The sequence below is a fragment of the Urocitellus parryii genome, chromosome X (genome assembly GCF_045843805.1).
Source record: "Urocitellus parryii isolate mUroPar1 chromosome X, mUroPar1.hap1, whole genome shotgun sequence".
Lineage (NCBI taxonomy): Eukaryota > Metazoa > Chordata > Mammalia > Rodentia > Sciuridae > Urocitellus > Urocitellus parryii.
The window spans coordinates 128,402,366-128,414,083 of record NC_135547.1 but is presented as its reverse complement, the minus strand read 5'-3'; the positions used below and the strand labels follow the sequence as shown (position 1 = coordinate 128,414,083).

Genomic DNA, 11,718 nt, shown 5'->3' with positions numbered 1-11,718 from the left:
TATTTCCTTGCCAGCGTACCCCATGTTAAATGGACTTGCCTTGGAAATTTGCTGTGACCTTGCATGTGTGTTTGAGAAAGGTGACCCTGCTCAAAGACCAGGACGGATCCGGGTTTAGAGATGATCAGGTTTGAGGAAGTTTCCCACTCCTTGAGTTTAAGGCGTTCCCGGTTTAAGACAAGTTTAGGGCGTTCCCGGTCTGAGACAATACGGGTTTTAGGGAAGTTGGAGGTTGAAGATTATTGCTGCTGGGATTAGGGTGTTTCTGCTGCTTGTTCCCCTTGAGTTCTCATGAGATTCAAATGGGATTTGGAAAAAAGCCTCGTGGAGTAGGTGATTTGGGGCGGCGGCTTATTGGAGATTTGACTAGAACGTGTTTGTATATGGTCGGTGTGAGTTCGGGAATAAAGAATTGCTATTTGAATCTACAAAGCTGTGAGTGGCTCCTGATTCAGTGCCAAACCGAGACATTCGCATTTGGTGGCCTGTACGGGGAACATCTGAAACTTGGAGGTGAGTAAAAAGGTGAAAGTAAACAAACAGATCTGTTAACCACCTTTAAAAGCAATCCTTAACAGCTGTTTACCTAATTTAAATTAGTAAGCAAACAAATCTGTTAACCACCTTTGAAAACAATCATTAAAAGCTGTTTACCTAATTTAAATTAGTAAGCAAACAAATCTGTTAACCACCTTTGAAAACAATCATTAAAAGCTGTTTACCTAATTTAAATTAAACCATATAAATCACATGAATAAAAAAAAATTCGGATCCATTTTCTCATGAGCGCTCCTCATATAAAAATATGGACATACACACATACTGATTTTTTTATGCAACACAAACAGTGCACACATAACATACAACACATAAGACAATAGTAAGTAAAGGCCTTGTAGCTATACCTAGGTGAAATCTCCATTGCAATGTTTAAAAACTCCACAGTCAAAAAATAAAACACAGTCAAAAAACAAAACTCATTAGAAAAACATTAACCTAGGTTTGTATGAGCTCAAAAATGAAATAGAACTTTATGATGTGAGAAAAAATGCAATAATAAAATAGATATTGAAAAAAGCACCGTGGTTAATCACTGTTGCAGATGTAAGAATAGCCAGCTGGAGCTCTGGATATCAGCTGTTATGCATTTGAGTCAAATCATCTTCTTTTTCTGTAGAAATTGCTTTAATTAATCTCTCTGGAATCCAAATCGGCTGCTGTTCTCCCTGTGGAAACACACAAATGGAACCCCGACTCCAGACAATAACTGGATCAGGACCTTTCCATTGTCCTGTTAGAATATCTTTCCAAAGTACCTTAGGCTTATGTACATTTTTAGGGTACTTATGTCTTTCCGCAGCACTAAGTCCTGATGAATCCAAATTTAAAAAGTTTGGAGTAAAAAGGGTTATTTTAAGTTTATCTTTGGGGGATATATACCCCTTTCCATTTCCCTCTTTTTGCTTTAATAGGTATGTTTTAATAGTTTGATGAGCTCTTTCAACTATGCCTTGTCCCTGTGGATTGTATGGGATTCCTGTTATATGAGTAATGCCAAATGATGAGCAAAATTGTTTAAAAGAGGTAGAAGTATAACCAGGGCCATTATCTGTTTTTAACTGTTTAGGAACACCCACAGTGGCAAAATTTTGTAAGCAATGAGGTATAATATCTTTAGTTTTTTCTCCAGCATGAAGGGAGCCCATCAAAAATCCCGAAGAAGTATCAACTGTAACATGTAAATATTTTAATTTTCCAAATTCTGGCAAGTGTGTGACGTCCATCTGCCAAATATGGTTAGGTATCAGTCCTCTAGGATTGACTCCAAGATTAACTTGTGGTAAAAAGGTCACACAATTTTGACATTGTTTTATTATATGCCTGGCTTGTTCCTTTGTTATTTTAAAACACTTTTGTAAAGTATTAGCATTAATATGAAACCTTTTATGAAAATTTGTAGCTTCTTCTACAGTAGAAAAAATATGTATGTCATGTGTAGTTTTATCTGCTAAATCATTGCCCAAACTAAGGGCTCCAGGCAATCCTGTATGTGCCCTAATATGTCCTATAAAGAATGGATCTTTTCTGTCCCAGATTAGACTTGGTATAGTGGAAAACAAAGAGAAAACAGTAGAGGAAGGGGAAATCCTACCAGCATCTTCAAGGGATATTATAGCATTAACTATATACTGACTAAAACTCCTAAATAACTAATTGGAAAATTTAATTGTACTTTATCTATTGCTGTCTCTAGATTATACTTTTTTAACAAGTTTGTAAGTGTGGCATAACATTCCAGCAATGTGTTTTTATCTTTATGTGCCAATAATACATCATCCATATAGTGAAATATTTTTAGTTCAGGATTTTGATTTCTAAGTGGCTAGATTGCTTTATTAACATAGATTTGACACATAGTTGGACTGTTAGCCATTGCTTGAGGGAGTACTTTCCATTCATATCTCTCATCAGGACCTTCATGATTTAATGCAGGGATAGTAAATGCAAAACATGGACTATCCTTGGGATGAATTGGAATTGAAAAAAAAAAACAATCTTTAATGTCTATAGCTAAAGCATGCCACGTTTTTTGTAAAGCAGACAATTGAGGAATCCCTGATTGAGCAGGTCCCATAATAACCATCTCATTATTAATGGCTCTTAAATCTTGCAATAATCTCCATTTACCCGATTTCCTTTTGATGACAAAAATAGGAGTATTATGGGGAGATATGGAAGGTTGTAAATGTCCTTCCGCTAATTGTTGTTTGACCAGATCATGGGCTACTTGTATCTTTTCTTTAGTCAGGGGCCACTGAGGAACCCACACTGGTCTTTCTGATTTCCAAGTAATTTTGATTGTCTCAGTGGCCCTTTCTGAAAATCCAACCCATGTCTGTCTATTCCTTGATCTATTTGAATTGGTGCTGCTATACCTTGTTCTTGTTTTCCTAATCTTTTTTCTTTCCTAATACCTTGTCTAGCCCTAGTAGTGGGTGCATTAGGATTGATGTTATTTGTTAACATCAAACCTAGTTGATCTAGCACATCTCGTCCCCATAAATTAATAGGAAGGTGATCCAAAACATATGGCTGTATAGGTCCTTCACATCCTTCAGGATCCTTCCAATCTAATACCATAGCACTTCTATGGGGATTAGTCGCCACTCCTAGGCCTTGAAGCGTTTGAGTGGCTTGTTGTAATGGCCAATGTTTTGGCCATTCTTGAAGACATATGATGCTAAGGTCAGCATTTGTGTCTAGCAGACCATTAAATTCATGACCCTGAATATTTAGTTTTAGCATTGGGCGAGAATCTAAAAAAAAAAAAATTCTGTTACATCATAAAAGAACACTTTTAGTAAGGGATTTCACTGTTTTGACACAAAGACACTATAAGTACAGTTTTAGAGAAGGAGAATTTTTATTTAGGCCCATAGTTTCATAGGTTCAGTTCAAATTTTGATTTGGGCTCATGGTTGGCCAACTCCATGGCTCTGGCCCAGTGGGTGGCAGAACAAAATGGCAGAAGGGCCTACAGGAAGATAGCCACTTAGGGCACGGTACCAGGAAGCAGAGAGAGCTCTGCTCACCAGAGACAGGATAGAAATCCCAAGGCACAGCACAGGGACCCCCTTCTCCAGCCACACCCCACTTGCCCAGCCACCACCCAGTATGTCCATTCATGTGGATTAATTCACTGATTAGATCACACCACTCATACTTAATAATTTCACCTCTGAACCTCATTAAATTGTCTCACGTGAGCTTTTGGGGTCCTTTCATATCTAAACAAGAACACACTCACATCTGTGTGATGTTGCAGCCCATCCCTTCCTCTGTACTCATGATACGTTCCACAGTTACACAATCATCCTTAACTAAAATAGTCTCCTGTCTTCTGTAGACCCACTGTTGAACATTGCATCACAGTAGATATTTCTGTAGATATTTCTGTGCATTGAAATTCTCATAAACTTATCTGAAGATGCATGTTTGTGCATATAAGGACAAATTTATTAATCAATTTGGAAAGGAATAGCAGGAAAAATATAGAAGAGAACTGACAAGAAATCCCTTAGACAGAGTTTGGCCCTTTACAGAAAAATAGAAATTACCATTTCAATAAAAAGGGGGCATAATTTTATCTTCCTAGAGATGATCTCTGAGAACTTGAGAAGATGATGTTGCAAACATTCCTGATCTCATTAGTATCTGTAGGAATCAAAAGCAAAAGAAATTAAAATATTGCCAACCTGATCTTATTGGTATGACATTGGAGAGTGCAAAGGAAAAATCCAATCCTGGGTAGTGGAGTGCAGGAATGCTCACACATAACTCTTCTCATGGAACTTATATATTCATGCATGGGTTTCACAGGGGTCACTTTCATAGGAAAGTCTGTTTTTTCAAGGTCACTTCTTGCTTTGAGGGACCCTAAGGTGCATGTGCATGTGTGCAACACATGATTTTTTTGTGTGTGTGTCAGGAGCAATGCTGCATGCATCTAATCCCAGGATTCAGAGACTGTGTCAAGAGCAGGAAGATCTCAAGTTCAAGGCCAGCTTCTAACTCTTAGAGGCCATGTGAAAATAAAGAATGAGATGTGGTAGAGATGTAACTCTGTGGTAGATTCTTCCTGGGTTAATTCTCTAGTACCTTTCCCTCCAAAATCTGAAAGCTTTTGAGAAATCTCCTTTAGTCATGTTGAAGATTTTGCTATTGCAAAGTAATGAATTCACCAATGTTAATACCATTCCATTCTCCATGGTTTCCCAAAAATCTCACCCACTATCACCCAATAAAAGAACCCATTCTGAAAACTAAAGGAATGTTATTTTATCCATGTTTTAAACACATATAATCATCTCCAACCCTGAAGGAGGGACCATTTCACTCATTCACACATATGCCAAGTATCATAAGGGGAAAACTACCTAACAGGACAAAATGTCAGATTGTACAAACCTCAAATATCTGCTCATCAGGCAAGATCCTTAGGCATCAGGACAGTCATCTGTGAAAGAGAAGGGAAGGGAAAGTCTAGGTCACTGTGGTTGCTCAATGTGTAATGATTTGCATTTTCCACATAGAAGATATGAATGAAGCTCCCTCTCCTCTGCTTCATTTCAGATTACTACAGGAACAGGAAAAGTGACTTTACCAGTTTCAATAATATTTCTTATGTTCTCCTTTGGAATCTTCAATGCCACTGTCAGCTCTTCAAACTTCTTCTTCTGTTCTTCACTCAGCCTTTTTTCCTTAGCTGTGTTTTATGGGGGATAGCATGGAAGAGGTTTCTGTTAAAAAGCATCCTCTGGGTCCCAGGTAGACCAGTTGATCCCACCAACTAAGAATACTTCCAGGTCATTTATGGGTGACATGGGAACGTGGGTAAATTCCACTTATGGAAATCATATCATGTATAATTATTAGGACTACTGAGGACTTTCAAGACCCTTTATTGTGTGAATTCAAGTCTGCCTAGTATTTTTGCATTTTCCAGATCAATTCCAGGGCCTAAGCTTTGGGAAATATTCTGTACTGTGGATTCTCATTTCAACTCTGTCTACTTTCTACAGTTAGTGCCCCAGTATTCTGGACAATTCATCCAATATTCAATATCAGAAGAGGGGTGGTGTTGATCTGAACTTTTCAACTAGCGCCTTAGCATGGTCGTCTCTGCTAATGCAAAGCAAAACCAAAACAAATAAAAAGAAAAAAAGAAGTTTTTTTTTAAATCTTTGATAAAATAAGTTTCAAGCTGCATCAATTTCAAAGGTATATCTATGACCTCAAAGGTTCAAATTCAGCTTTTGCTCCTCTGAGGCAAGACACAAAAGTCTCAATCCCTGGCAGGAATGCAGCAGCATATGTGATGAGTGGTGTTCTTGAGTAACTTTAAGTTTTGAAAGCATTCAAACAGTTATGATAAGATGAAGGGTTGATGGGGGAGATCAGTATGGTCATTAATAATGAAATGAGTGAAATTAATTTGAATTTTAATATACATAAGTATTTTTCCATATTATTCATTGGTCCTTTATAATTTTCTATAAGAATTGGTTCAGCATTGCATATTCACAAGTATAGGCATATAATCTGAATTCAACTTTAAAAAAATAAGAAAGAAAAAAGAAATTACTATGCTGTGCTTGAAAGGGTAAATATAACCTATACTTACCAGCAACATTAGTCATATGGGTAATCTTGCCGTTTCCATCCACATGTGTATTGTAAAATACTATCATATCTTTGGACAAGTACCCGATTCGTAAGAAATTTTGTCCTGCATCTGTCATTGAAAAAGAAACACTTTAAAACTCTAAATTATCACCTTTCTTAAAAAGTCATTTGGTGTGAGTTGCTGGTAACACACTATCATGGACCCTTTTTCCCCAGCAATCTCTGTTTCACTAACGTTCCACGTCCTGAGTTAGAAACAGGCACAGAAGCTGCAGAGAGAGGCCAACAATGTTATGTCCCCATCTGAACAGGGTAGAGTCCCCATCCTTGGATTTGCCTAGGCATTCAAGGATGGCAAGTGGTTTCCTGAGATCCAAGATTCTGGTTGCAGGATCTGCAGAATCATGGTAGGTTGGGAGCTCACATTTTCTAGCTCATCCCACAGAACCAATTTTCAAATCCTCAGTAATTTTCTGACCCATTTATGCAGTCTAAGCAATATTGTCATGTAATTCCACCCAAGTCAAATCAATACATCACATTCAACTTTTCAACTTGAAGCATAGGAAGAGCTAAATCTCTCTAACTCTCTCTTGCTCTCTCTCTCTCTCTCTCTGTCTATATATATATATATATATATATATATATATATATATATATTTTTGTTTGTTTGTTTTGTTTTTTTATGTAATAAAATGTCCCCCTTCTGTTTTTTCTACGCATACATACATCTATGTATAAATATGCAAATATATGCATATGATAATATAGTTGTACCTTATTGAAACATTTTGCTGTATACTCATCTTCCAATGAGAAATAAATCTTCTCTGATCAAGACTAGAATACCACATGGGACATTTTTGTCCCCATCAATTGAAACATGTAGGCAATTGGTCTTTCAATATTATAGGATGTGTTTTTGAAAATTTGTTATATCAAAGCAAACATATAGAAGTCTCTATTATTTTTTTGTGTTGCCTTTTTCTGAAGTTCAAATTTGATTGAATTTAGTGGAAATATTTCTCTGTTATTTTCACTCTTCTCATTCTTACTTTTTGGGATTTCAGACTGTCGGATCATAAATCCTTGATAATATGTCTATTACATGTCTTTTGAATATTCAGATCATTTGTTCAATGAAAAGAAAGAGTGATCATATCTGTCAGAGACAAAGGCTAGTTTTGCAGAAATGTTCAACAGCCTTCCATGCAGAGAACCTCATGAGCTATATAAAAGGGTTTCCTTCTGACTCATCATTAATACCAACACCCCTTATTCGAACACTCTGGTGACTCCAATGGTCACATGTTCACTAGCCTTTCCAAGGTTGATGAGGAAGGAGAAGTTTGCTAATGGTGGCGAGTGTCCAGAACCCCTGATGTGTGTGCCCACCAAGACCACAAATATGAACACTGCTCAGGGCATGGGCCATGCAGTCCACATTAGAGCAAATACTTACACTCGCCTTCATAAACATCATGAGCTCCTTTTGTGGCGACCCCTAAGACCTTCTGACACTTCCCGTTGGACCTTATAAACAAACCAAGAGAAGGTTTCTTTTTCCTTATCTATTCTTGCAAAAAAAATTTTTAATCGGCTTGAAGAAGACTCAATACAGATATCTCAAATTCAACTCACCTTCACCTTCGTCAATAATCATTTATCAGGAGGTATTTGGTTCCATATGGTCTTTTCAATTTTTTTTTTTGTCATCAGCATTTTAAGAGATGCATCTTTGAAAACTTCAATGACCAATTGATGTTGAAACTCATGGTCTGAATTGTAACAGACTCTGCTTCCTATGAATGATTTCTCATTTTAAATTTCTCCTGGGTCTTGGTTAAAACATATTCAAGTCTTTCAGGATGTAATTGTCATATATGTGAAGTTATTTCAAGGACCGGCGTAGCAGTTTATTTATACACACTTTGGCATTGGTGTAACGATTGAGTCTTTCTTGTGTGCAATGATTTAAATTTGAACCATGAAGATGAGACATTCTATATACACCTATATGTTACATGTATATTTTATATAGATTTTAAATATTTGCCTCACTATCCCAATATCCACATAATACTAATCATCCTACAAATATTAACTTCCATGTCAAATATATATCGATTGTTTCAATATCATCATAGCAAATGTCAGCTGGAGAATCATGATTGTCATGGATAAATGTGTACATCCTGCTCTTTTGAATTCATCCTTAAAGCTAATGGATGCAGTCTATTTGCAATAGACAGAAAATGGAAAATGTCCAACACACATGCTGGGGTCACATGGACCTTTGCACTCAGCTCAGGATTCCAAAGGAAGAGTCTTTGCTCACTTTCTTGGGGTCTCTATGTAAGAAATGTGGTTCAACAGGATCTCAAAACCACAATATCCTTCAAGAAAACACCACTAGTGGTGAGTCTCTAGGGTGTTCCTGTTGATGTCCAGCTTCCTCACAAGCAAGAACACACATACATGAGAGAGGTCAGAAGACTCAATTCCGTAAGCATCATCAAGACATCTCACCATGGATTGGAACCCAGCCCATGTCAGAAGTGAACTCTTTAGTTCCTTAACATGGGGACAATTTTCACTTACTTAACGTAGAAGGTGAAGACTAACTTCTCACATCCATCAATACATTCAAGGTGACGAAAACTGACTCTCATATCTGCATCTTCACTAATCTTCTCTACTTTATCAGCTCCCTTGAAAATGGTGCGCCATTCCCCAGTGATCTGCAAAGGAAAGGTTCCCTGGGAATGGCTACTGGCTCCTCCTCCTCATCTCTCATCCACACTTATTAGAAAGTGGCAGCTGGTTTTGCTCAGTAGAAAACAACTAACCCAGTCAGGAGGTAGCCAAGAAAGCTCTGCTCTCCAGAGGAAGAATCCCATCAGATAAGGTCAGATTTCCACAGGGAGCATGGAATTGAGAGGCTCTGAAACAGCTGAACAGAATCACCAAATGTATGGGATCTAGTAGGTGACACTGTGGCACCTTAACATTTTATTAACTTACTTACTTCTGGAGGAATGTGATAGTCACAGAAAGAGAAAAAAATTCAGAAGTAAAGAAGGATCATCTCATGATTATTGATGTATGTGTACTGAGATGCTCCTAAAATGCCATGTTACTTAAAATTGAGATATTTGGGGAGAAAGAGAGAAAGAAGGAGAGAGGAAGAGATCACCCCCAAAATCAGCCCATCTAGGTACCTCTGCTGGGTCAAACTGGGATGAAGCACAGATCAGAGTGAATCCGAGAGCGAGCAGAAAGGTCTTCATCTTGATGCAATCTGTCTTCCTGTCCTTCAGGAGATCAGGGTAGATGAGCGATTGAAGAGAACGAGTTTGATGCCTCTTTATATAGTATTGATGGTTGGCATGAGCAGCAATGGATCCATTGTTTTTCATCATGAACCTTATGTCTGCTCAGTGTTTCCTGGTTGGCTTGGATGGGCTGTCCAGGACCTTCTGTTATTGAACTAATGAGATTAATATTAGCCAAAGCTTAAGTTCCCCCAGATAATTGACCTTTATATAAGACTCATGCACAAAGCCTGTCATTGACTCCAAGGACATTAATGTTTATTTCCTTTTTGCTTCTGATGGCTCTCAGGGAAGATCAAGAACAAAACGTCTATTCAAGCTCCTGTATTACTTCTTTAACAATTTGGTTTAAATGCTTAAAGTTACTTCTAAAATCAAAGTTGGTACCCTGTGGCCTAACCCAATATGATTACGGTACCTGTACCTCAAATTCAAGGTAACAAGGCATCTGTCAAACAAGTCCATGTTTAAATTTAAGAAGGTATTACAAAAAAGTAATAATAATAATAATTCAAATCTGGCCTCTTGATATATATATATATATATATATATATATATATATATATATATATATATATTTGAGATTCATCGTTTTTCAAGATATCCAGCTGAATTCCCCTTGGGTCAACCACCACAGAGATCAACCAGAGCCAATCACATTGAGAGAATCAGGGCACTTGCTATAGGATCTACACCAATGGTACCTGTGAGGATCCTGTATGTTGGATTTTTGACCCTGGTTTTCTTCTGGAAGTTTGGAAGTCTCTTGTCTATTTGCTATATTTTTGAACCAATTTGATATGAGTTTTGTGCATGGTGAGGGACAGGAGTCCTATTTTATTTTTTGTACAAATACCTATCCAGTTTCCCTCGTGACAAGTCTCACTTCCCCAAGAACTTGTTTTTGTCAATATGTCAGACATCAGATGCCTAGGCTCATGTGACTTTGTCTCAGTTCCCTCTGTTATATTTCTTAGGTCTTCTTGCTCGTATTGTGGAATCACCAGTTTCTTTTTAGTGTACTGCTCTGTAGTATATTTTCAGATCAGGTATTTTGGTGCCTCCTGATCTGATAATCTTGATTATTATTTATTTTCCTGCTCTGGGTCTCTTATTCTTCCAAATGCATTGAAAACTTATATTTCCAATTCTGTGATGAATGTAACTTTTATTTTCTTGGGGAATGCTCTGAATCTGTACATTGCTTTTAGTAGAATGGACTTTTTTACAATAATATCGGAATACACAAGAACATGATTGGACCTTCAAATTTCTATAGAGTTCTTCAATTTCATCTTCCAGTCTTCCATGAGTTTCATTGTACAGCTCTTCTATCTACTTGCATAGATAATGTTCAAGTATTTATTTTTTGAGATTATTGTGAATGGGAAAACTTTTCCATGTTTCTTTGCCTGTTGAATTACTGTGGCAGTATAGGACATCTATTAGTTTATACATATTGAATTTGTGCCACAGTCTGACTGGGCGCAATTCAGGAGCCACTTGTCAAGCAGGAACAAACTCTATTTTTAGAACACACGCCACACCACCCGAGCTTTCCAGGAATTCCCTTAGAGCCCAACTGCCACCACCGTCTCTTCCAGTGTGCACACTCAACCGGAACCCTTAGGTCCCTCTCTTGAGGCCGATTGGCTGGGTTGCATGAGTGGAGCCAAAAGAGTCCCCCAATGAGCAGCTCTGTGGTCTGAAAGGGCGGGGAAACAGGCCAATGAGCATCACTGCAGAGGAGCCAATCAGCTGGAAGTTTGCTGGGGCCGCTTTGGCTGCAGCTCTCAACAGATTTGTATCTTTTATCTTGGCTAAACTCATTTATAAACTCTACAGAAATTCTGATGATATTTTTGCATCTTCTAAATATGAAAATACCATCAGCAATCAGAGATATTTGAACTTCTTTTTTCCCTATTATATCTTTTGATTTCCTTTTCTTGCCTGATCACAATGGCTCATGTTTCAAGGACTATATCAAATAGGATTAGTGACACTGAAGAGTCTTTTATGCTTTCTAAACTGAAAGAAAATACTTTCATGTTTTCCTCCATTAAGTATGATATTTACTTTGGGTTTGTAAAAATGCCATTTATGTCTTTGACTTAGGTTACTTCAATTAGTAGTGGAACTTGAAGTACGTTACTGAGGCTCTGTCTCAAAGTGAAATGCAAAACGTCCTAATAAT

At 37.5% G+C, this 11,718-nt stretch overlaps 1 protein-coding gene across 1 annotated transcript; it reads right to left on the bottom strand.

Moving 5' to 3' along the window:
* Positions 1–4,997: 4,997 nt before the first annotated feature.
* On the bottom strand, positions 4,998–9,605 carry LOC144250722 (lipocalin Cav p 2.0101-like). The gene is made up of 6 exons (XM_077793672.1): positions 9,408–9,605; positions 8,788–8,927; positions 7,649–7,719; positions 6,185–6,295; positions 5,165–5,266; positions 4,998–5,017 (listed from the first exon to the last, which is right to left on the bottom strand). Exons 1-6 carry the CDS (start codon positions 9,603–9,605, stop codon positions 4,998–5,000), a joined length of 642 nt encoding a protein of 213 aa, XP_077649798.1.
* Between the last annotated feature and the right edge of the window lie 2,113 nt (positions 9,606–11,718).